The following is a 26,371-nucleotide window of genomic DNA, read 5'->3' on the forward strand; positions in this document are numbered from 1 at the left end:
CATACACTGCCTATATAGTGGTGACTTCTTGCAATATTACTTTACCCACCAACCCACCCCCATCCATCATGACATGTCACCTCCGCTCAGGCTCCTATACGCTTGGATTCTGCACTGATGTTATATACATTACTTAAGTAAAATAAATTACCTACTTGTTTTGTACCACAATCCTTAATATGGATTAGAATCATGATTGATGTGCCCTGAGGAGTACTTGGCTGATTTTACATGATCCTGAAAACATTACAATAGGACAAACATTTCTGTAGACGGTAGCACATGTGAAGGGAGTGGGGGAGGAGGTTTCTCTCATTTCTGATGCCTTTCTCCTCTCGAGCAGGTGTTGTTTGAGCCCTGGCGCCTCTCCACAAGCCAGACTCCCATCCAGCAATTGGAGTTGTTTGATCTCAAGAACCATCCAGATTATGTTTCATGTGGCGGTGGATTTGGGCCGGTGAGCGGAGCTAGGTCCCCTGGGATCTCTGGGGGATGGAGACTGGAGGCCTAGTTACTGAGTGGTCTGAAAACCAGGATTCTTTTGGGTTCTCTTGGAGTGCTTATCTATGATAGAGGGTGGAGCCTCGAATTTTTTAATTTATATATTTTTTTAATCTCGCCTTTCTGCCCAAGTAGGTCCACCAGGGCAGCTAACAGATAAAAGCAAAACATTATAAAACATATCATAAAACCAGTTAAAACCCAACACAAAATGCCCATTTGAAAAAAAAACAGTAATCAAAACACAGGGCAGGAAGGAGAACGCCAAAAAACCCATAAAAGTCTTCAACCTCCAGCAGAAGATAATGACGGAACGGGACAGATGAATATCCTGGAGGAGAGTGTGAATTTATAGTTTGCCTTTCTCCCTGAGACTCAAGGCAGATAACACAGTATAAATCAATATGAACATTGGCTGGGATATTCAGTAAAGAATACTGGGGTTCTGTCTCAGGTTGTTCTTTCCGCCCCCGGATAGGTGGATGATAATGGATATGGAGTATCATACATTATCGTTGGTGAAGATCTTATTAACTTCCACGTGTCCTGCAAATTCTCCAGCCCAGAGACGGTGAGTGAAGGTTCCTAATCCTGGATTCTGTGGTATGGGGAAAGAGTGTAGGTAGGGACTTTCTGGGGACTCTGCGGGAAATAGGGTCCACTCTTCGCAAATTATTATTTCAGACTGCAGCAAGTGTTGGGGGCCAGGAAAGGTTTCTCCTGCATGCCACATTGGCTAGTGACTGGAGAGTTGTCTTTTGCTATTCCACTATAACATATGGCTTGGCTTACTTAAGTCATCTGAAGGGATTTTAGTTTTTTATTTGTTGCTTGTGAGGAGTTTTGCCCTGACCTGGATAGCCCAGGCAAGCCTGATCTGGTCAGATTTCAGAAGCTAATTAGGGCTGGCCCAGGTTAGTACTTGGATGGGAGACCTTCAAAAAAGACCAGGTTTGCTGAGTAGAGGCAAGCAATAGCAAACTACCGCGGTTAGGCCCCTGCCGTGAAAACCCCAACAGGGGTCACCATAAGTCAGCTGCAACTTGACAGCAGTCTCCACCTCCAAAGAGTTTTATGCCACCCATCAACCATCAGATTCCTGAGGTCAGATCAACCATCAGATCATGAGTTGGATCCTACCAGTTTTTCTACAGGTGCAAGAGGGGAGAAGGAGAGCTGTGGCTTATGGAAGCCATCACCTCCTGGCCCTTTCCCTGTTGCTGTCTCTGCTTAGATTGGCACAATAGCTCGAAACAGCCCAGTAAAAAGATGCCTACAAACTGACTTCTGGAAGAGGCCTCATCTCCTCTTTCCTTGCATAGAAGCAAATTCAGCCAGATGTTTCAGGATTATCAATTGATCTCCAGAGCAAGATTCTGTTATATTTCTTAATTTTAAAGAAAATGACTGAAACAGTACAGTACAAGTTTCTAATCTAGACCTCTTTGTTTCCCCTCCTTTTTTCTACAGGATGCACACCGGTTTGGATCCAACATTCGGCATGCTATGCTTGATGTCTTGGCCTTGTTTCAACTGGACAAGAACTCCCCTGGTAGCAGCAGCAAGTGACTGAATAAATGCTGGCAGGATGTTCAGCGGGCCACCCAGGCACACCTTGAGTGTGTTCGTCTATTCTCTGATCTGCAGGGACATCTGGAGGGGAGGGGAGGAATCCACAAGGGACAGGCCTGAGGTTTCCTACAAGCACACGAGCAGGGCGAGATATTCTCCTACTCTTACATTTGGGGGGGAGTGGTAGTTGGACCCTATCTGGATACCCCGGACCCTTGGGCAAATTACCGAGATGCGTCTCTACATTTCTAGTGTACTCAAGGTTTGATAGGTGGAACCAACAGCCAGATCTCCTCCATTCCTTTTGGGGCTCATGTAGATGGGGTCAGATTATAATAGAAGAGAGACTGGAATTTGGAAACCTGATTGGTGCGAGATTTCCAGCTTGGTGTTTTGATGAAGTGTCCTCGGCACCTAAGAAATTCTTTTTTTCACACTCAGCCACCACAAGTCCCCAGCAGCTGGGCTGCATCTCCTTTTGCACTCTTCACCTTTGAAGGATTCTGTCCAGGTGGGCTCCTGTTGTCTCACTGATGCCTTACAGATGGGATGATGTTTGGGGTGAGGGTGGGAAGCATTATTCCTTATTGCTTGTCCCTCTTCATTTCTGGAGTAACAGGACCCTGCCCCCCCATACTGCAGTGAAAAGCCATCTTAACTTACTGAAGGGTTTTGTAGAACATGGAATGCCTTGGAGGGGGGAGAGAATTGGTACACTGCAAGGTTGTTTTTCTCTGTTTTTGTTTGCTACTGTTACTGATGTGAATAAAACCACAGGGTGAGAGATCTTATAAAAAGCAAGCATGTGCGGCTTTTGTTAACTAGATGGGAAGGGCTCAGGGTGGAGAAAAAATAAAAGCATGTTCATGGGCCAGGAGAGGGCAGAGTTGCCCTGCTTAAATTCTTGGCTTCTAGAAAAGATGTACAGAACAAAGTATGCTGGCTTCCTCTCACTTGTATGTAGCAGGGCAAATCCAATTAGAATGAGAACTTAAGTGAAGCCAAAATCTCATTTTTGATGCAAGGACTCTGTCCAAACTATTGAACTGGGAAATGGAAAATTAGTGTCTTGTGTACAAATTAATGGGGGGAAAGCCCTCAGTGAAAGATGGAAAGTATGAGCTTTCCCCCTTCATTATGACTGACTTGGTCTTTGGTGGCAAGGGCCAGGTTCATTCGCCGGTGTCCTCCAGTTAAATGATCAGGTAGAACGTCATGTGAAAGACCTTTGCCCGAAGACCTTGGAGAACCACATTTAAAAGTAGGTAACATTGACTTGGACAGACCAGTGGCTCAGTGGTACAACACCTGCTTTGCATGCAGGAAGTCCAGTGTTCAATCCCCAGCAGGCAGTAGGAGATGGGGAAGGCCTCTGAGACCCTGGAGATCTGCTGCCCATCAGAGAAGACAATACTGATTGATCTGATTTAGTAGGAGGTGGGTTCATGTGGAGGGTGGGCATTCAAGGATTTCAAGTGTCTGGGATTGGGACCAACTCCAACTATGTGCCCAAAGTCCCATATTTAGTTTCCTGTATGTGCCAAGATTTCTTTGCCACCCCCACCCCCAACGCCTAATGGGAGTGGAAACTCAGAGCTAGGCTTAGTTGCATCCTGTGCTTCTCTAACGTTCATTGAAAAATTGCGCTGGACAGGACTGGGGAGTGGCTCTCAAACAAAAGGCCCACATGAAGTTCTTAACACATGAGCTCAAACTGGTTTGGGAAGGATGAGGTGCTGCCAGGGCAGGATGAGGAAGCTCGAATGGCTCAGGAGCAAGCAGAGCCAAGCCTCTGGAAGGTCTCCTTCTCCTGGAGCCACATTCTGCATGTCAAAGGACTGGGATAAACAGCAGGTCACGTTCATCTCTTTTATTATTATTACTCATATTCATTATTGGGGGTCACAATTTAACTCGGCAGGGCAGGAATTCTTCATGAGGACCCCAGCAGCGGGCATGGAGATTCTAGTTGGGATGCTCCCTCCTGGGAGGACAGGGACAGTTGCGAAGGGAGGGAGCTCAGCTGTTTGTGAAGATAATCCAGGCCAAAGGCCTTGTCCCTGCCAGAGTGGGGAGAGGGAAAAATAAAAAAAGAAACATGAGGCAACTCCTTCATCTAGGCCCACAGCCTGCCACCCTGAATCCTAAATGACAGAAAGCCTTAACCAGTCAATATCCCAGCTTCAGTAGCTCTCCCATAGTCCCTTCCTATCCCACCTCTTCTAGCCCATCTGCCAAGATACTCAGCCTCCTCCATTTTGTCCACACAACACCCCTATTAGGTAGGATACGCTGTGAGGATTGGCTCAGTGAATTTCATGACAGAGCAGGGATTTGAACTCAGGACTCTGCAGCCCTAGCCTGACATTCATAATACAACCCAACACTAGCTCTTCTGTCTGCTCTGCTTCCTGACACCACCTCAGCCATCGGCTGTACCAAGCTTTGTTTCCTTTCAGGTGTTCTCTAAAAGAACACTACAAGCTTGAGGTTCTTTCCCCTTCCCCACCTTAGCAGTCTGCCGAGTACAGGACTTCCGTTAGATGGCATGCCAGGATTTGGGGCCAATTCCTGTGCTACAAAGTCTCCATGTCCCTCATATGGCCCTCTGGGTTCCACCACAGTGATACAGTCTGGGAGTTCTGTGTTCAGAACTTAATTCCCAGGAGCATGGGGCCTGATTCAGATCAGGAGGAGATGGTGCAGTGTTATCTCAACCTGAAATGGCAGCCAGGGAGCCACTACTTGCCCCATTGGGGAAACGTAGGAGTATAGCCCATCGGTACACATTTAACCCCATCAAGGCAGATAGTGGCTCCCTGGGGCCATTTCGGGACAGGTAAATAGTGTGGGGTGAGGAGAAATAAGCCCCTTCTCTTTACATCCTGTGATCCTGATCCAAATCAGGTCTGCATGAGAGAAATCCTAGAGCGTGACGGAGCCCTGGGTGGCCATGGTGGGGGGATGAGGACTTTGCAGTGTTGTGAACTGGCCCTTAATGGTGTCTGCTCCACAGCTCAAGTGTGGAATGCGGGAAGTCCAGGCTGAGAGCTCTGTGCTTGTCTCTATGCCTTCTCCCCCCATCAAGGACCTCATTGAATGTTATATATCCACGTGTATAATTACAGCATGATGTGCTGCAAAGGTATGGAGGGAGGATTGTAACCTTTTCACTGCCCCCTACTTGCCACCTCTTAATTGCCCCTATGCTCCATTGCAGTGAAGAATCAGGCTCCCAGGCTTTTATTGCAAGCACGTCTATGGATTAGTTCCCCACCACCAAGCCCCAGCTTGTGATCTTGGGCTAGAAGCACGGCTTACATATCGGGAAATGCAATACCCAGGTCCCCCACATTTTTTGGGGTGTGTGTAAATGCTTCTGCTGCTCTGGTAATAGGAAGCGAGCTGTAGGGTTGCCAACTCCAGGTTGGAATTTTTTTTTGAGATTTGGGAATTAATCCTGGGAACAGCAGGGTTTGAGGAGGGACCTCTATTAATGCCATAGAGTCCAGGCTCTAACACAGCCATTTTATTTTGTCTGGAGATCAGTTGTAATTCAAAGAGCTCTCCAGGCCCCTTTTGGAGTTTGGCAACGCCAGGCCTGTTACTGCAAAGCTGGGTAAGGGACCACAGCTCTGGGAAGAGTGGTACCCAAGAGTGTTTGGGGCTAGAAAAAAGGAAGGATTGCTCTTTTGAGAGGTATAGTTTCTTGAAGAGTATCAAGGCAATGGCCGGAGAGAAAGAATGGAATACCAGAGTGGAGGGCTAATTAAATGAATCTTAGTTGATGATCTATGCTTTGGTTGATTAAATTTGCATGCAAGGAACAGGCATACTTTTTCAAGTGATGGGCACATGTGTCACAAGTAGGCCTTGTTTGAGAAAAGGCCTTTCCTCTTTTATACAGAATGCCTCTTCTATGGTGATGCTTGCCATCTGCAGTTTTTAGAAGTATTAAAAATAATAGTTTAAAAAAATTAAAAAATCTGCTGCCTGTTTCATCGGGGGCATCTTTCTAGTCCATCAAAATGGTTTTTTTTAAACAAATCAGATCAAGCAATAAAGTAATGGGGTTGGAGTGTGAGCCCTATGAATCGAAGCTGGAATATCAGAGGCTTTTTTAAGTTCAGAAAACCAGTCACTGAGGGGTGACGTGGCTTAGATGGATTTGAAGTGGGTGGGGGTGGGCAGATTTACAGAGAACAAGTCGATCAACAGCTTTTCGCCATGATAGCCAAATGAGACCTCTGGGTTCAGCAGCAGAGTGCCTCCAATTGTCAGACTCGGGGGGGGGGGCAGTCAGCAGGTAAAAAGCTTTCGCCAGCAGGCCTTGCTTGTGAGTTTTCTTGTGGCAGAGGGGTGACCACTGTCGGAAACAGGATGCTGGACTAGATGAACCCATTGTTCTAATCCTGCATGGCTGCTCTTGAATCCTGAAGTCCTGCAAAGGAACTCATATGAACACACATTTGGTTTTCTGAGGACCAGTCTTCCATGTTTACTTAAGAACTTGCAGCCCCAGGAACCTGTGATGATGATGGAGAAGCTACTCTGGGAAAAGACAGGTTCTAGCTTGAATTCTAGCACATTCAGTGCTTGAATGTGACTTGTTTCATTCACGGAGTTCACTGCCACTTGGAAGGTGCTTTTTAAATTACAAGGAAAGGATTAAGTACCTTAAATTAAATTTAAATTACAAGGAAAGGATTAAGTACCTTATTCCCTAAGGACCCTTCCCGAAACCCCAAAGCAGCTTCCTGGGGTTGGTAAGTAGCTTAATAATAATAATAATAATAATAATAATAATAATAATAATAATAATAATAATAATCCAGATCTCTATATTTAATCATTTTTTCTTGAAAAAGAACAAGAAAAAATGATTAAATATAGAGATCTAGCAATAGAAACCATCCGATTATGGAAGAAGAATGCAACAGTAGTCCCCATGGTCACTGGGGCACTTGAAACCATCTTGAAAAACTTTGCCATTCATATGGAAAAACTGCAGCTTTCTGACATAACACCTAGAGAACTGCAAAAGACAGCGCTACTTGGAACAGTGTCCATATTACGCCGATAACTGGTTGATACCTAGGTCTCCGGTGGAAACTTGTATAGGCTTAGCAAGGCCAGTCAATAATAACGTGACCTCTGCTTATTGTTGATTGTGTTTTGGATAACAACAACAACAACAACAACAACAACAACAACAACTGCCCTTATATACCGCTCTTCTAGACAGATTAGTGTCCCACCCAGAGCAGTCAACAAGTTAGTGTTGTTATTATCTCCACAATACAGCTGGGGAGCTGGGCTGAGAGGCTTACTCAAGGCCACCTACTGAGCTCATGGCACTAGTGGGATTCGAACCAGTTGAGTGCTGATTTGCAGCCAATCCTCTTAACCACTGTGCTACAGCAGCTTCAGAAAACCAAGGGAAATCCTAAACCAGGGATTTTAAAACATCTCATCTGATTGGGTCCTAAGCTACATTACAGTGCAAGCAGAATTTTAAAAGATCCAAATCCAATGGCAGGGAGTAACAGCTGCATAACTAATGGGGCCCTGGGGAATGTTGTGTCAGTGGATATGTTCCAGTTTACTCACTCTGGATTGATCCTTGCCCGCTCCAGATGGTTCTTGGCACTCCAAGCTTCATCCTGAGCCAGATGAATGTTCGAACTCAGAACCTCTGCCCGAGTATGTGTATCCAAGGCAGACTGTTTCAGATCCTGCCTCCCAGTGATTGGAGCAATCCGTAAAGAAAGAGAAAAGAAACTACAGAGTCCATCATCTAAATGGGGTATGTGGGAGAGCCAATTTAAGCTGTTCAGGAAATGTGCAGGGACCAGCCGGCACAAGAGCTGCTCAATGTTTGGCCACTAGAGGGCACTCTTGACACTGGCAGTATTGACATTGACATATGCATCCTCCCACTTCATCAGTGTCCCTGCATATCTCCCTATTTCTGGCTAGTAGCCACAAAAATGCAGTCTCATAAGGAAACTGGGCTGCCAGGCATGGGTGCCCCCAGAAGCAAGTATGCAGGAAGTCAAAATCGGGCCCTGGGTAGCGGGTCAAATGTAGAAAGCAGTAGAACAATGCAACTGAGCACTGTTCGTGGCAACTGCCTCACTGTTCCTACCATATCCACAGAGTGGCCACTACAAGCAGTGGGTCTGGCAAATGTTCTGTAGTTCTCACAAGGGGCTGCTAGTGCAGAGCACAAGTTATATACATGCCTACGTGATGAGTGGGCTAGAGATGGGCAGAAATAACAGACCTCCTCAACTTTTCAATTTGGTAGGCCCCAGCTCATGTATGGTCCCGAGAGCAGCCCAGAACTTGTGCCTCCAAACTTTAATAGATTCCAGATGGCAGCTGTTCTGCCACAATCAAGGACAAAGCAGGCCTTAGTCTCTGGCTCAGCACAGGAATATATGAATGCCTAAAAGGAGTCCTGTGAAGCTGTGAAACAGCTTGGCTGGTGAGGCAGAGGGAACAGCATACTAGATTAAAAACCTTTGGGGTATGCAGCGGAGGCTCAGTCTTCACATGTAGTAGAGTGAGATGACTGAATGGACTGTGCCAATTTAGGAAGCTAGTAGGAACAGGGTAGCCAGTACTGGACTGGGAAATTCCTGGAAATTTGGGAGTGGAATCTGGGGCGTGTGGAGCTTGGGGAGGGGAGGGACCTTAGCTCGGTATAATACCAGATAGTTCACCTCAGAAGCAGCCATTTTCTCCAGGGGAACTCCTCTCTGTAGTGTGTGTAATTCCAGGAGATCTCCAGGCACTACCTGGAGGTTGGCAACCCTAAGTAGGAACCTGTGTTTCGAATGGTCTGGCCAAAGTGTACTTGCAACTGAAAACCTAGCATGGCAGGGAGAATGCAGGGCTACAGCCTTCTGCCCTGAAGTGCTGGTTTTCTACTTGCAATGACTTGTCTTTTTATTTTAAATATCCGAAGAGCCATTCCAAAGGCATAGATCCAGAGGAGTTAGCCATGTTAGTCTGTAGTAGCAAAATAGAAAAGAGTCCAGTAGCACCTTTAAGACTAACCAACTTTACTGTAGCATAAGCTTTCGAGAATCACAGTTCTCTTCATCAGATGTATCTGATGAGGAGAACTGTGATTCTCGAAAGCTTATGCTATAGTAAAGTTGGTTAGTCTTAAAGGTACTACTGGACTCTTTTCTATTCCAAAGAATAATTTCCCACCTGCAACTTAAAGTCACTTTGCCTTGTCAGGATTCTGCCTTCTCGTTCTGCTGCATGCAAAGACTAGGCCTGAGGCTGTTCTTTAAATCCCAGTGCTGGCTAACAAATTAGGCTTAACTCTTTTATGATAGGATACAGGAGAAGCCATTAGCTGGACCCTTTAGCAGTTATCCAAGACACAAAACAGATGGTGCTGTTGCACTCCACTTCAAAAGGGGAATATTGAGGATTTATTGGCTTGGATCTCATGAGCGCGTTCATGAGCTTGCCTCTTAGCTGCTAGTACTTCCATTTGCCCAGGATCAAGGGTTTATGGCAGCTTGGCATGAGTATACTTGCAGCTGAGGTCGAATCTGAGCTCAGATCTCCAAGGGACAGGGCCAACTAGCTGGCCTATGATGGCTCTGGGGCTAGAAGGATGCTCTAGTGAGGCTGCACCCTTTTTATTGGAACCAGGGGAAGGGGGGAGTCTGGGGCTGGCGTACTCTACGCATCACGGTACCATTATCTTCTTCTGCAAACGCTGGCAGCTGGGGCATGTACCCAAGGGTGGGCTCCTCTGCTTTAACTCCTCCAAGATGGGGGCCACTGCATTCTCGACCATCTGCCGCAGCATTTCAGTGTTCACAAAGCTATAGCTGTGGCCAGTGATGCAAAAGAGGGCGGGAGAAAGAAGGGACACTGTTTTGATAGGTATAGACACTCCACTCATTCACCTGTCATCCTTCCCCTCCAGTTTATGCCTATGGAGAATTAGCCTGTGCTGGAAAAAAATGTTTTTTGTTAGGCCATCAAGGAAACTCCAAATCCAGCCACAAAAATGTGGACTAGTTGATAGTCTGTGTGCAATGTGTTTATGGAAGTGGGGTTATTTTGCATTATAAGGGAGTCGTGCATTGTTTTAGTATTAACGTGGGTTGTGAACTTTCGAAAGGCCACACATGTGCTGGTGGAAAGGAACACTTGGAGGGAAAAGTTCAAGGTAGAACAGTCGAGATGAGGAGAGGAGCAGAACTGAAGGGGGCATGGAGGAGGAACCAGGAGACAGAGAGGTTTTTTTAAAAAAGATACACAATGAGGACTGCATACGATTTTTTAAAGAAACGAAAGCAGAGATTTTCAGGAATGCAAATCTTGTACTAGTTTTTGTGCAAACCTGGTAGTCTATTTTGATGATGCAGCCACCTTGCAGGGAGAGAGGGGCTCATGGGAGCAATAACTCTTGGGAGCACTGCATCATCAGAGTGACTCACAGAGTTACTCCATTGATTTCTGTGTGTAGACTGCCGTAAATCTGCATAGGATTGCACTATCTGGGTGGAAGTATAGGTTGCATTAAGTTGCATGATCTCTTAAGAGTCTTCTCCCCATTTTCCTAATTGAGCTGCTGTTTTGGAGGGGGGAAAGATGGCTTTTTTGACCCTTTTCTCCCCTGCATTTCTCCTGCTGAAAAACACCACTCCTCATCCACGTTTAACTCCTCTGCAGAAAACTTACTGATACCCATGTATTTGTCCCTAGCAGGATTTTTGTGGCTTGTGGATTTCCCCCCCTCAGAAAATTGACAGATGTGGAAAGGGTTAAAGAACCCCCCTCCCCTTCTCTCTCCCCAAAGCAGCTCTGGAAGCTGCACTTAGAACAGTCTTTTGCACTGTTCTTTGATAGACGTTTTCCAGTCAAGACAACACACAAAAACTGATTTTCTCACAAAAACTTATACATATAAACCAATAAACAAGAATGCTAATTAAACTAAGTCATACAAAATACTACAGTAAGCATTTAGCCATTGTCTGATTTTTTTAAAATGAAATTATCATTTAAAGTACTTGACAATTCCAATTGCATAGTGACAGTTATCTTCCCCAAAAGAATCCACCCTTGAAGAAGACAAACAGTATCAGGACTTCCATCAATGTCTTTTGCAATTATTTCAGGACTTAACCTAATATGTAGTTCTGTTTTTGCTCGGGTAAGATCACCCAAAAATAGAAATTAACAGGTGAATCACAGCAGTTTGCAGGTTCACAGAAGAGGAGCTGTGATCTTGCATCATTTTGCAATTCTAACATGACAACGCTTACTCACACGAGTAACTGTTTGCATCCACTTTGTGGGGTGCCATCCTTAGAAGTATATCAACAGTATCCGCTTGGAGTTGTGCATAGAATCAGAGAAACCAAACCATTCCACCAGTGCCCTACAAGCCCAGCCTAGCTTGCTTCCATACCATCTACACCCCTGTACCCCTGAAGTGAATACCTGGCACATCTGGCACAGCTGGCAGAGTATTTTTCAAGTGTGTCCAAACTCTTGAACGTGGAGAAGTGCTGAGATGCATCTTCCAGGAGTGGCTTCACTTGCTGGCTAAGGTCCTCTGACTGTACTTGCCGCTGTAAGAAACACAGCTTCTCCTAAAGGGGTGGAGGAAAGAATGATGTTGTGAACTTCATCCAAACAAGAAGAGGAAACCACGATAGGCAAGATCATAGCTCTGTACATACTTTGCGTGACAGAGGTCCCAGGTTCAACATAATTTGCTCTGTACTGTCGAGGAAGATTTGAGCGTGCGCAAAGAGAAGGTGCATCATGGGATATCATCTCTCATCTCCCCCCGCCCCAATGCCAACCAAAATCAGTGCTCTGCACTGGCGACTCACTGGTTATGACCATGGACACTCGCAAATGCAGCAACATGAAGTTACAGGACACGTGCTCACCTCGGGGGAAAGTGAACATGGGGATGTGGGAGCACATATACTTCAAAACACACAAGCTTGCGTAAGTCATCTCGTATGGTTTGGCCCTTATGCAAATGCTTTGCGAGCAGAAGTTCAATCCCAGGTGGTACCCTCTGTTAAAGGATCAGGTGCCAGGAAATAATTCCAGAGGAGGTAGCCGTATTAAATACTAAGAGTAGCTGTTTTGGGAGGAGTTGGTCTGAATTGGGGCTGTGGTGAAAGAAGAGGGGGGTTAACTATGTGCCCCTGTGCTGTTTTCCTGATCCAAACACACGTACATACACACGACTCATACAGCTACCATATTCTGGCAGCCACTTTAAGCCTTTTTTGAAAATCCTGGGAGCTTCTAACCCTGAGAGAGTCAGTATGACGGAGTTGTTAGTGATGGACACTATCCTGTAGGGTTGCCCGCTCCATCTTGGCAATCCTAATAACCTCAAAATTCTTTTATTAAACGTCAGGAGACGGCAGATGTAACCTGCACAGAGCAGTGAGGTAGGGATGAGGGAAGTGGCCTCACTATATGACTGGTCCTCTCCAGGGTCCAAGTTTGAACAAAATGATGCTGTAAGATTGCAATAGAAGCTGGCTGTGCACTGACTGGGCAGTGGGTCTGTGATGTCGCTAAGAAAATAATAACATTTGATTTATATACCACCCTTCAGGACAACGAACATCCACTCAGAGTGGTTTACAAAGTATGTTATTATTAGCCCCACTACAATCACCCTGTGAGGTGGGTGGGGCTGAGAGAGCTCCTAGAAGCAGTGACTGACCCAAAGTCACCCAGCTGGCTTCAAACGGAGGAGTGGGGAATCAAACCAAGTTCTCCAGATTAGAGTCCCGCAGCTCTTAACCATTACACCAAACTCACTCTCTCCCCCTGCCCCCCCACTATACCAAAATGCTCAGCCCCCAATCCCAGGAGCAATAACAACAACAACATTCGATTTATATACCGCCCTTCAGGACAACTTAATGCCCACTCAGAGCGGTTTACAAAGTATGTCATTATCCCCACAATAATAATCACCCTGTGAGGTGGGGGGGGGGGTGAGAGAGCTCCTAGAAGCTGTGATTGACCCAAGGTCACCCAAGTGGAGTGGCTTCAAGTGGAGGAGTGGGGAATCAAACCGGGTTTTCCAGATTAGAGTCCCACGCCCTTAACCACTACACCAAACTGGCTAAGTGATGAATGGAGGGATGGAGTGACATTTTAAAACTTTTTGTTTTAAAGGCCATCAGTCTGCCTGAAACAGGGACTGAGGGCTAAGCTACAAGTGACGAACGACAGTTGAACGGAAAGTGAACAAACTCACATGTATTCCTCCCTGTTCACTTGCACTCCACTTGTTCACGTAGTCTGTGAGTCTGTTCACTTGCTGTTCAAGTGTCATTTGTCACTTGCAGCTTGGCTCCGAGGAACAAGATTAACCGCCGAGCATATGCACATCTGTCATTTTTAGTTGCAAAGCCTAGAGGAATGTGGGGTTCTCTCTGTAACTAAGGAACATACTGTGAGCTCTCTTTCTAGATTATGTCTGCGTCCCTCCTTAAGTGCCTGGAATAAACTGTTTGGGCCAAACTGCATAAAATTGGCATAATTTGGTTTCAGAATGGCAGAACTGGGACTGCGTGAGAAAGGCTTTTGTCAAAAACTAAAGCTCGTGGCAAATTAAGAAAGTAGGCAAGAGCAGAGAGCTAGGGATTGGAGCCATAGAGGCTGGTCAAAAAGACCTTTCCTTCCCAGCTATAGGGATCCCAATTGACATCTCGTTTTTCAGTAGAAAACATCAAAAACATTTTCTGTTTTTATTTTGCATTGGAACTTCATTCAAAATATTCTCAGGCTTGTGTTCAAACTAGAGAAGTCTGCAACACAAGTCCTGTTGTGAAACTCTGATTATACATATGTGTTGATGATTATACATATTTGATTACATTGCCAATTTCTGAAGCTGTTGGGCATTCAAATGACTCATGAAATATTGTGTGTTTCAGGAAGCATGGGGGTTACATGGTTAGGGGTGTCGGACTAGGATCTGTAGATCAAGGTCCAAATCTCCACTCCGCCATGGAAGCTTGTTGGATGACCGTGGGCCAATCATTCTCTCACAGCCTAAGCTACCTCATAGGGTTGTTGTAAGTAGAGAGAACAACTGAGAAGTAACAATTGAACTCATTGAAGGAAGATGGAATAAAAATATACTAAATAAATAATGGCACGTAAGAAAGCATCCCCACACTCGCGTCATATCCAGTCTCAAATGCTCTCCTCTTTCACCTCCAGCAGTGCTGAGTTTTTCTTGAGCACATTGGTCTTAACTTCAGCATCCTCAACAGATTTTGTGACCTTTCGGCACCTCTCCTGTGGGGACAAAAATTGGGGAGGGGGGCAGTTAGTGGCTTGCTGGTGAAATGAAATGGAACTGAACAACGTTATTAGTTTTCATTGAACCACCTAGACCCCACCTCCACAAAAAGTCACTTGAAGACTCTTTTGTTTTTCACTTCTGATTTTTTTTTAATGGCATGTTAGTTTTCGCCTGTCAAGGGATTCAATTCAAGGAGGAAGTGGGCGTGTTCTATTTGCACTGAGCCTCTGGTGGCTCTCCCATGTCCATGGAAACCGGTACAAACGACCTTGCCAATCTCAGCCCACTCCTTGCTACAGGGATGTGGCTCTAACATCTAGCGAGGACAGGATGGGTGTTTTCCTTCTGAAGTCTGTAGATCAAAAAGATCTGGCCCTGCCGCCAACCCTCCAGCCCACCCACTGCACTGTACTGCAATAAAAACAGGATAGATATTTTAACACATAATTCATATTGCTAAATGTGCAGTAATAGCAAGCTCATTACTTAATTATGCCCCAGAAGTGGAACCAATAGTTGTGAGGCAGCTTACAAATCTCAACTGAGAACCGATAACAATGAGCCTGTCAGTGTGGCGTAGCAATCAGAGGGTCAGACCAGGCCTAGGGAGAGACAGATTCAAGCTCCCTTGTAACCTTGGCCCAGTCACAGCCTCTGAGCCTTGCAGGGTTGTTGTGAGCGAAGAACAAAGTCTCTCACCTCAAACTCCTTACGAGAGGTGCAAGATAAAAATGAGACTGTTAAAAGGTCATTAAAACAATGATAAGCTTCAGACAATAAATAGTCAAACAGAGCAACAAGCATCAGGAGCATAAATCATCAGACAGTAAAATATCCACAATAGAATTTACCCCCCAAAAGCTGCATAAAAATCAATAAAAGCTGGCAAAATTGTTATATTCAAAATGTTAAGGAAGTAAAAGTTGGGTAAAAATGTTACAGTGGGCCAAGTGAAACACTTATTATGGTTTTTACCTGGGGCCAAAATTCAAACAACAGCACCAGGCACACAGACATGGGGAGGGAGTTCAAGCACCTGGGGAGCCATGGCAGAGAAGGCCCTGGTTCTCAGGTTCAAATCCCCACCCTGCCATGAGGTTCACTGGATGACCTTGGGCCAGTTACTCTCCTTCATGCTACTGGCATTCACCCTGTGGGTGGAGGCACAGAACAAAGGGCCTCCAAGAAAGACTGTAGCTGATGGGCAGGTTCCCCTGGTATTAATATGCCAGAAATGTAATTTGAAGACAAGTGAGATGGACTCATGATTAAATCAAGTATTACAAGCAAGGGAAATTTGCATGATGAGCCCATTATTTATAAGCTTCATGGCATCGTGCCATGAAATTCAAACATTAGGTTCTTCATGCTAATTTCCCCAGCTTGTAATACTCGATTTTATGACAAGTCCATCCCCCTTGACTTCAAATTATTACTGAATTTGGAATTCAAAATGAGATGCATTTTGAGCTTACGTGCTACTTTTGTAGTCAGCAGTCATCAGAGCGGGCAGCCTGCAACTGCAGTTGCCACATGCTCAGTGGATAGTTATGATCTCCACTTGGTTTCAGTGACTTTGGGCCAGCCATTCCCTCTCAGACGAACCTGCCTTACTATGGGGGCAAAATGGAAGAGGACAGAACAGTGTTGTAAGCCTAGCAGGGAATGAATGTCTAAATAAATAAATATATTTGTGTGAGATTTTTATAAGTGTATTGTAAATGTTTCTGGAGCTGCCACAGTCACTGCTTCCTCTTGTATAAGGGGATCTATGATGAAGCACGAGACAAGAGGTTGTGATGAAGCATGAAGTACACAAAGGGGAAGAGGAGGCTGCACTCACTGTCCTCTAGGCAACGCACTCCTTCCCTTCCAGCTTAATTCATTCTTGCTCTCTCAGCAACAACTGTGGCATTCCTGAACCAGCCATTATTTATTTATTTTTGTGTGTTAAGTATATGTACTTAAGTACTGCTTTTCTCTTTGCGGTCAAATTCATTACTCACTACTTTTAATTTTATTCTTTTATTATGATTTCATAATTGCAATATTACTATCATTAAAAATACAATAACAATGAGCAAGTGCTTTGACTACAAAGAGAAAATCGGTACTCAGCCTGCCGCAACTCCACACAATATCCCAGAAGAACTGATGATTCATGACTGATTCTTGATTGCTGTGGTAACTAATCGCTTGAAAAAGGAACAAGACATAGGCCGTTTCCACACGTCTTACCTGCCTGCGTAACATTGCACAAAAGACCTGGAAGACAGTGTCTTCCTGATGCAATTTCGCACAAGAAGACGCTGTCTTCCAGGTCTTTCACACGATGTTCCGCAGGCAGGTAAGACGTGTGGAAACAGCCATATTGTAGGGAAAAGTGAAACCTTTCCTAGGACACATATCATAGCATCTTGCCTCTAGGGACAGACATTCTTGAATTTTTATTTGAAATATCATGCTATATAAAATGCTGTGTGAAACTCTAGTTTCATTTCTGCTTGCCCTTGATTCCAGGAAAGCAATGACTGAGGAGGATAAAAGTGTACTAATAGAGACGCCCTTTTTAGGAAATGGGACGATAACGGTGAAACTGGTCTAAGCAAAAAACAAAGTTGGAAGTGATTATGGTTCAAGCCAGAAAAGGGGGTGATTGACCTCTCCTGCCGTGAACAGATCTCATGTCTAAATGCTGTGAAACTGAGAGCCAAGCTACAAGTGACGCCTGACACAGGTTGGACGCTTGTCAGCTTCCCTCAAGTTTTGATGGGAAATGTAGGCAACCTGGTCTTGCAGCTGTAATGGAGAGCCAAGCTGTAAAACCAGGACGCCTACATTTCCCATCAAAACTTGAGGTAAGCTGACAAGCGTCCAACCTGTGTAAGGCATCACTTGTAGCTTGGCTCTCAATTGGCTTGGACCAGATACATGCCTGGATGGAAACTCCATGGAAGCTGACTTTATGTGACAGACTGCAGGCAGCTTGCCCCTTGAACTTGTCTCAGATAAGTTAGTACACCCTTGACGCTCACCTTGAGCTGAGTGCAGTACTCCTCCAGATCTTTGGCCTCCTGCCTGCGCCGCTCCAGGTTTTCGCACAGCACCGAGCACTCACTCTGCACACAGAGAGAGCAGAGGGGGAGTGGCTGAGAAGGAAGCCAGTTTCAAAGGTACACTAATGAAGAGGCAGCCATCCCTCCCTGGTCAAGCATCCTTCTCAGTCAGGGGCCCTTCCATGCAGAATCTGATCCTCCTTTTCTACCAGCTGCATTTCCGGCCTCCTGTTGCAAATCTAGGGTTGCCAACCTCAGGGTGTGTGTGGAGATCTCCTGGAATTACAACTGATTTCCAGACTACAGAGATCAGTTCTTTGCCTTTGTCTTCACTGTGGAAGATAAGAAGTGCATGCCCACTCCAGAAGCACTGACTTTGGGAGGGGTTTTGAAAGACCTGAGTCACATTGAGGTGACGAGAGAGGAGGTTATGCGACTGCTAGATAATTTAAAAACTGATAAATCACCGGGCCCAGATGGCATACATCCAAGAGTTCTGAAAGAACTCAAGTGTGAACTTGTAGATCTCCTCACAAAAATACGTAATCTGTCATTAAACTCTGCATCTGTTCCTGAGGACTGGAAGGTAGCTAATGTTGTCCCCATCTTTAAAAAAGGTTCCAGGGGAGATCCGGGAAATTACAGGCCAGTCAGCCTGACGTCAATACCGGGTAAGTTGGTGGAAACTATTATCAAAAATAAAATTAGTGGGCACATTGATGACCAAAAGCTGATGAGGAAAACTCAGCATGGGTTCTGTAAGGGAAGATCTTGTCTCACCAATCTGTTAGAGTTCTTTGAGGGAGTGAACAAACAAGTGGACAAGGGAGACCCGATAGATATTGTTTATCTTGACTTCCAGAAAGCTTTTGACAAAGTTCCTCATCAAAGGCTCCTAAGTAAGCTCAGTAGCTATGGGATAAAGGGCCAAGTCCTCTTGTGGATCGAAAACTGGCTAATTAATAGGAAACAGAGAGTGAGTATAAACGGGCACTTCTCACAGTGGAGGGTGGTGAGCAGTGGGGTGCCACAGGGGTCGGTATTGGGTCCAATGCTTTTTAACTTGTTTATTAATGATTTGGAATTGGGATTAAGCAGTGAAGTGGCTAAATTTGCAGATGACACGAAATTGTTCAGGGTGGTGAAAGCCAGAGAGGATTGTGAGGCACTCCAAAGGGATCTGTCGAGGCTAGAAGAGTGGGCATCCATGTGGCAAATGAGGTTCAATGTAGCCAAGTGCAAAGTAATGCACATTGGAACCAAAAATCCAAAATATAAATACAAGTTGATGGGGTCTGAACTGGCGGAGACTGACCAAGAGAGAGATCTTGGAGTCATGATAGATAACTCACTAAAAACGTCAGCACAGTGTGCGACTGCCATAAAAAAAGCTAATGCTATGCTAGGGGTTATTAGGAAAGGGATTGAAAACAAATCAGCCGGTATCATAATGCCTCTGTATAAATCGATGGTGAGGCCTCATTTGGAGTACTGTGTACAGTTCTGGTCGCCACACCTTAAAAAAGATATCATAGCACTGGAAAAAGTACAGAGAAGGGCAACTAAAATGATTAAAGGGTTGGAACACTTTCCCTATGAGGAAAGATTGAGGCGCTTGGGGCTCTTTAGCCTGGAGAAAAGACGACTGAGGGGAGACATGATAGAGGTTTACAAGATAATGCACGGGTTAGAGAAGGTAGAGAAAGATGTGTTTTTCTCCCTTTCTCACAATACAAGAACTCGTGGGCACTCTATGAAATTATTGAGCAGTCGGGTTAGAACAGATAGAAGAAAATACTACTTTACACAAAGGGTGATAAACACATGGAATTCGTTGCCACAGGAGGTGGTGGCAGCTACAAGCATTGCCAGCTTCAAGAGGGGACTGGACAAATATATGGAGCAGAGGTCCATCAGTGGCTATTAGCCACAGGAGATAGATGGTATTCTCTTTGTGGGGAGGTGGTGCTCTGTTGTCTTGGTGCTGGAAGGAAGGCAGTGGGAGGGCTTCTGGTGTCCTGGCCTCACTGACAGTCCTTTAGATGGCACTGGATTTCTAGCCACTGTGTGTGACAGAATGTTGGACTGGATGGGCCACTGGCCTGATCCAACATGGCTTTGCTTATGTTCTTATGTTCTTATGTTCCCCTGGAGAAAATGGCAACTTCAGATGGCATTTTCTACTGTATACACTCTGTATACACTCTTCCCCGTGGTGCAGAGTGGTAAGCGGCAGTACTGCAGCCCAAGCTCTGCTCACAACCTGAGTCCGATCCTGGCAGAAGCCAGGTTCAGGTAGCTGGCTCAAGATTGACTCAGCCTTCCATCCTTCCAAGGTTGGTAAAATGAGTACCCAGTTTCCTGGGGGTAAAGTGTAGATGACTGGGGAAGGCAATGGCAAACCATCTCATAACAAAAGTCTGCCAAGAAAACGCAGTGATGCGACATCCCCCCATGGGTCAGTAATGACTCAGTACTTGCACAGGGGACTACCTTTACCTTTTTACAATAGATTCTAGGTGAAATCCCTCTGTAAATTCCCCCTTCCATGAGCACCATCCCCAAAAGCTGGAATTGGCAACGCTATGCAAATCACAGGCAGGGCTAAGACTTAAATGGGGAAAATGGCATTGGAGAAGAGTTAACCGCCCTTCCTGTGTATAACAGTTCCCAACTGAATTAGTCCCTGTCCCTGGCAATCCATTTTGGTGGTGATAGAGAGTGTCGTCAAGTCATATCTGAGTTAGGTTAACCCCTGCTGAGGTTTTCAAGGCAAGAGAAGCTAGACACGCAGAGGTAGTTTGTCACTGCCTGGCTCTGCATAGCAATCCTACTCTTCTTTGGAGGTCTCCCATCCAACTACTAACCAAGCCCAAGCCTGCTTAGCTTCCAAGATCTGGTTTGTCCGGACTATTCATGACAGGGCAACTGATTTTACCCTTTTTAAAATAAAAAAAAGCAGAGGATGCTCCTGACAATGGATTCATGAACTTGTGGGTGCACGTGTGTCTTATACTGAATCAGACCATTGGTCCATCTGGGTCAATACTGTCTACTCAGGCTGGCAGTGGGTCTCCAATGGCTCAGGTCACTACATGCTTTTGAACTGACGATGCCAGGGATTGAACTTGGGACCTTCCGCATACCAAGCAGATGCTCTACCACTGAGCCACATTCCCTTCCTCATCTCTTGTGTCACATGTCGGTGAACCATTGAAACTTTACTAATGCCTCTTTTAGTCCGTTAATTAATTTTTAGTTGATTTTAAAGCAAGATTAACATCATCTGTGGAAAAACAAGCAAATCTAATTACAGTCAACACATTCAAAAATTCCTGAAAATGTGCAATTCTTCCTCATACGCTTATGTGAAATCACAGTTAATCAAAATTATCAAATTATATCCTATGTAAGTGCCTTTGGGTTCTAGCACAGATCCTTCTTGTGGTGGGAATTCTTAGACGTGTAAGAGACCCAGCTGGGAGTGTCAGGAAAGAGGGTTTCTGTGTGTTTCAAATTGCTCAGCATATGTCGGGACAGTATGCTCCGTTGAGAGGTGATGTATGAAAGGCACCCACTCACCTCCAATATAAACTAGTATATAAGGGGCAGATACCAAGTGGAGGGCCTAAATGGGTCAGTAGGAGAAAAGAAGAGATGGAGGTGCTAAGGTGGAATGTGTGTCTAGAAAAAAAGGAGGTACTGAATACCAGAGGTCTAAGAATGATATTTAAAATGTATGAAGAGAATTATTAAAGGTACATATAATACAAAAATGCCAAAATGTGAAAAAATTATTATAATTACAAGATTACAAAAAAACCTTATTACAAAAGGCATATGTTATAAGGAATGGACAAGCTGCAAACAACATACACACAACAAAGACAAGATGCCAGCTACTCATCAGTTGTGAGCGACCTCGTGCAAGTAATTTTGAAGGTAAAAATCCAGAAGCTGATGGGTAGTATGCATTTACAATGCAACTTCAAAGAATGAATATCATGGCCTCCATCTTCATCAGTCATGAACAAACTTGCACTTGTAAATTTGGAAGCCAGAAACTCAAAAAACAATCTGTAATGTGTAGTTAGGTGTAGTTTCAAAGACCAACAACGTAGCTCATATCCAAAGGGCAACTTTTAAAAGTATTGTATGCACATATGTGTATCTAGGTCAGTAATTAAACTGTGGTCTTGGGTGCAAGTTCCTGTAGCCCCTGAGTCCTCTGAAAATAACAGAGGAAAATGCTGGAGAATCGAAAGATGCTATGGTGATTTGAAGTTTTCATCACAGGCTGAAGAGGCAATCCATTTCTCAGCTGAGAATGAAAGATGGCTTGCCTCTTCTGCAGTACAAGCAGCTGCAGCTCAAAATTTGAAGAAAATTCTGGATGTCTGCATACTTTTCTACTGGGACATAATATCTTCGAGGAGGACAAAGTGTCAGAGCAGGGAAGCACCTGTTTGGGAAGTAGGAAAGTGAAGGTGACGTTGGGAAAGGTTAGGGTTCATGGTGGAAAAGAGGGTGATTGAACTCCCTTTCTCTGAATGGGCCTTGTGTTTGAACTGGCAGCAGCACTGGGGTTTGTGATGGTAAGCAGGCATGGGCAAGATGGGTGGGAGCTCCAAGGAACGGATGAGAATGCTATGGGAGCTATTCTGAGCTTTCTATAAGAAAAGGTAATCAATTAAAATGGGAGAGCTGGCAGATCTGCCATCATGGTAACAGTGTCCTGTTGATCCTATGAAAGTAATCTTCATTTAAAAAAAAAGACTTTTCTCCTTCCAAGAATGATGTCCCCACAAAAGGACAAGAAAATGAAAAACAAAATCATATTGCAAGTGGCTTTAGGTGACAGACTGTGGATGGCTTGTCCCTGAACTTTACTTGCTGGGGACAGCACACCCTTCTCGCTCACCTTAAGCTGAGTACAGTACTCCTCCAGGTCTTCAGCCTCCTGCCTGCGCCGCTCCAGGTTTTCACACAGGGTTGTGTACTCACTCTGCGCACAGGGAGAGCAGAAGGAGAATGGCTGAGAGGGCAACCTTTCTCCAATGCAACCTAACATGAAGAGGCAGCCGTAGCTCCCTGATCAAACATCCATCCTAACTACATGATATATGTATCCTCATGTCTTTGATGGGAACTGTAGACTGAACAAGCACTGGAGGTTTCCTGCTTGGAACTGAATTCCCAGGTATGAGGGAGCCCAATTCAGGTTGGGATGCAGTGCCAGGGCATACTTCGAAGTGGGAAAGCTGCCAGGGCCCAGCGCTTCCAGCCGGACCCACTGTTGCTGGACCTCCCCCCCCCCCCCCCGCAACCTGTGTACCTCTCTTACCACCTTTCCGTGTGCCCTTCCCTGCCCGCTCTCTTACAAGTGCCCCACCACCCATGCTTTCAGCTTTCCAGCACTGATGGGCAAGTTCTTGAGGGTGGTAGAGAAAGGCAGCATTCCTGACAGTCACAGCAGCAGCACTCCCAGCTGCACACGCCAGCGTGGGGAAAGGGCATGAATGTGGTGCAGATGGCTGTGAGTACAGAAAGTAGGAAGGCTTGTGAGTGGGGGAGTCAGGTGGGGACACAGACAGGTGTGTGGGTACAAAGGGAAGTGTGACGGGTCTGGGCAAAACCTGGAACCAGCACTGTGCAGTGCTTACATAGGGTTACGAACTTCAAGGTGAGGCCTGGAGTTCTCCCAGGATTATAGCTGCTCTCCAGACTACAGAGATCAGTTCCCCTGAAGAAAATGGCATAGTTGAATGGCAGACTCTATGACATACCACAGTCGAGAAGAAACAGAAGTCCTAGAATGACATCACCTCCCCACTGAGTTCTGACCCCTCCCAAACTCTGCCCTCCCCAGGCACTACCCCCAAATCTCCAGGAATTTCCCAAGCTGAATTGACAACCCTAGGCTTACTGTGCCACTTTCCTGATCCAAAATGGCCTCAGGGGCTATTGTTTGCCCTGGTGAGGATACTTATATGTACTGATGGGTTACATGTGTTCTCATGGGCTATGCACAAGTTTCCCCAATAGGACAAACTATGGCTCCCTTGTGCTGTTTCAGGTCAGGATAATGGTATTGGTGGGAGGCTGAAGTCCATTCTCCCCATGGGCCCAATACAAAAGAGGCCTCTGTGTGTCTGGGAATTCAGTTCTGAGCACAGAATTCCCACAGAACAACTCATTGACAGAATCCATGCAGGCAGCAGGGAAGACAATGTATTGTGTGGTTACGCCTCACGAACCTTTTCAAATAAATGGCCTGTCCCCCCCCCCCCTTTCTAGAATCTATGTTTGCTTCAAATCACAGCTTTGAGGAGGAGGTATAAATCAGAAATATAGTACTAAGAAAAGGCTAACCACTATTCTCATGTACTACAAGCTCAATCTGTCCTTGCCAGCTGCTTTTATTATTATTTTTTAAAAAGCAGGAGATCTTGACCGTGAATCTCCTGTTTCAAGAACAGCTAAAACAATGAATCTCTACTCGTGAGTCTTTAGACCAACGAAGCTTGTTGATTTTCTACTCCATTCATCAAAAGACGATTAATATCATCTATGGAAAACCAAGTCACTAACTGACTAATAGTCAACACACACAAAAAGTCCGAAATACATGAAATTCAACCACATGCTGCTATTCAAAATGATCAAATTAGACCCCACGCAAGCTCCTTCAGGTTTTTACACATTCTCTCCTCGTAGCAGTAACTCTTACATTTACATACTGCTAATCAAAATGATCAAACTAGACTCCACACAAGCACCTTCAGGTTCTCTCCTTGTGGGAGTAACTCTGACATTTACAACATACCCAGCTGGGGACGTCAGGCAAAGGGGGCTGTGAATTGTTCAGGAAATCTTGTATGGGCAGAGCAGTGCTGATGTCAGCGGAAGATCAATGGACGGCCACCCACCTCACTAGGATATAGGGTTGACACTGAAAGGACCTATGTGAGCATATGACAAAGACCAGAAACTGAAGAAACCCTAAATGCCTGCTTGGTATTCTGGACAGGATGCTGCTTTGTTGGACTGCAGCCCCAAATGGCAAATGCATCCACTGAATTCGAAGTTTTTCAAATCGGGTCAGGGGAGTAAAAATTATGGAGCAAAAACGCCTCCATACAGTCCCCCCCCCCATTTTTAAGAAGCAGCCATCTAGCTCATGAGTGACCACAAGAGCTAAGATGGAGTCTAGACCAGGGTTCTTCTACATGGCTCCCACGGGTGCCATGGAACCTGTCAGTACTCTTCCTGGCACCTGCCGAGCTTTTCAGAAAGCAGGCAGGGCTGTTGTAAGGCGGGGTTTGTTACTGGCTGCCCCTGTTCTAGACCCTTGGTTGTGTGTTGAATGTTGGAACTGGTGGTAGTATGGTGAGAGTCTCCAGACCTGCAGGTTCTGAACATGGCGGTTGACCTTGGACGTCCTCTCCTTGAGGCTGGTGATAGAGTCCTTGGCTCGCAAGAGGCCGCTATTGCTCACTTCCTGCTGGAGGAGAGGGCAAGAGGGGGGTGGGTCAGGTGAGTAGTCCAATTGCTCCTGCCTTCTCCACATGTCGTGGGCACACATCTCAACCCATAAACTTTAAAATGTGGGAGGATGGGGATCGCTCTTTCTAAATAAAGTTGCCAGACTGTGCCTGGCAACTGGTGAGAGGTTCGGGGGTAAGGACATGGCGGGGGGGAGGCTGCAATTGTGCACCGTCATGTCACTTCTGGAAAAAACCCGGAAGAGTCTTAGGGTAGGTCTAGGAATCATCAGAACCTAGAGCTATCCTACATCACTTCTTCTTTTTCCTCAAAAGTAACAGAGTGGCGTAGACGCTGCTACCTTAAAAAAATATCTCCTGTCATGGAGGCAGGCAAAGAGGGCTACCAGCAAAATGTTTCCCACTAGGGTTGCCAGGTCCCCCCTTACCCACAATAACTCACAGCCTCGGTTCATGGTGGCACTTCTGGCACAACCCAGAAACAACAGTTTGTACCACAGTGATTCTGTAACACTTGGCTCAAAATGTGGCCTAGTGTTAAAGAATTTGTCAGTGCTATCACTTCTGGGTTGCACTGGAAATGAAGTCATTGACCAGGGCGAGGGCAAACACGCATCCATTTCCCTTGGCCTGACTCCTCCCAGCAATCAGCTGGCAATCAGCAGGCAGAGACATAAATTGCTGGGAGATTGCCCGCCATCGGTGGGCACCTGGAAGGGAGGGCCATATATTTAGGAGATGTGTCAGTCCATTATTTTATTAGCTCCACGGAAATAGAAGCGGCTCAGTGTGTTTTTAAATGGGCATGAATTTGAATAAATTCAAGGCATACAACAACAATGCAAATTAGGAGTGTTTTGCTTTGCTGCTTTCCCAAAGTGGCCAATCTAATGGAGTCCCTGATAGCCATTAATCCTGCCTTCTGGAAGTTTAGGATTAGAAACAAATTCATAATTAATAGAAATGAAACCTTGGGATACATGTCATGGCTGTTCAAGCTCACGGTGTGAAGGGATGAGCCCGTGCTAGGCTCTTGTGGTCTCTTCTTATATGCCCAGGGCAATGCCAATCACCACTTTGGAGTCACGAAGGAATTTTCCTCCAGGCTAGATTGGCCAGGGATCCTGCAGGTTGCTTCCCTTCCTCTGGGCATAGAGCAGCGGTCACTGGGGGTGAGGGGGTGTGGTGAGGGAATGGAGGTAGCTGTGAATTTCTTGCCTTGTTCAGGGGGTTGGACTAGATGACCCTTGAGATCCCTTCCAGCTCTATGTTTCTAAACTGTCAGCTCTACAGAATACCATTAGAATGTTTCCTAAAAGGCCACAGGAAGCCAGTGTTGATTTTGGAGCTGAAACTGTACAGCTTCTGTAATCTGATGCCACAGCTGCCATCCC

General features: G+C 45.5%; 2 protein-coding genes and 1 non-coding gene across 9 annotated transcripts in view; 1 reads left to right on the forward strand and 2 right to left on the reverse strand.

Annotated features, from left to right (window-relative positions):
• CPT1C (carnitine palmitoyltransferase 1C) overlaps positions 1–2,870 on the forward strand; it is a 38,344-nt gene extending 35,474 nt beyond the window's left edge. For all 7 annotated transcript variants that reach the window (XM_054994965.1, XM_054994964.1, XM_054994963.1 and 4 more), the window contains 3 exons: positions 344–457; positions 980–1,072; positions 1,972–2,870. In XM_054994965.1, coding sequence (XP_054850940.1) covers positions 344–457; positions 980–1,072; positions 1,972–2,070 — 306 coding nt within the window. In that variant the 3' untranslated portion in view covers positions 2,071–2,870. The remainder of the gene's footprint in view (positions 1–343; positions 458–979; positions 1,073–1,971) is intronic.
• Positions 2,871–3,928: 1,058 nt separating this feature from the next.
• Positions 3,929–26,371, reverse strand: part of TSKS (testis specific serine kinase substrate) — a 29,702-nt gene continuing 7,259 nt past the window's right edge. The window contains 9 exon segments of the mRNA XM_054993711.1: positions 3,929–4,042; positions 4,045–4,133; positions 7,684–7,808; positions 9,800–9,935; positions 11,560–11,711; positions 14,326–14,409; positions 17,452–17,535; positions 22,394–22,477; positions 24,878–24,976. Coding sequence (XP_054849686.1) covers positions 3,966–4,042; positions 4,045–4,133; positions 7,684–7,808; positions 9,800–9,935; positions 11,560–11,711; positions 14,326–14,409; positions 17,452–17,535; positions 22,394–22,477; positions 24,878–24,976 — 930 coding nt within the window. The 3' untranslated portion in view covers positions 3,929–3,965.
• Positions 20,580–20,651, reverse strand: TRNAT-GGU (transfer RNA threonine (anticodon GGU)). Its single transcript has one exon. It is a non-coding gene; the product is annotated as a tRNA-Thr (tRNA).

This window comes from Eublepharis macularius, chromosome 12 (assembly GCF_028583425.1).
Source record: "Eublepharis macularius isolate TG4126 chromosome 12, MPM_Emac_v1.0, whole genome shotgun sequence".
In the NCBI taxonomy this organism is placed as follows: Eukaryota; Metazoa; Chordata; class Lepidosauria; order Squamata; family Eublepharidae; genus Eublepharis; species Eublepharis macularius.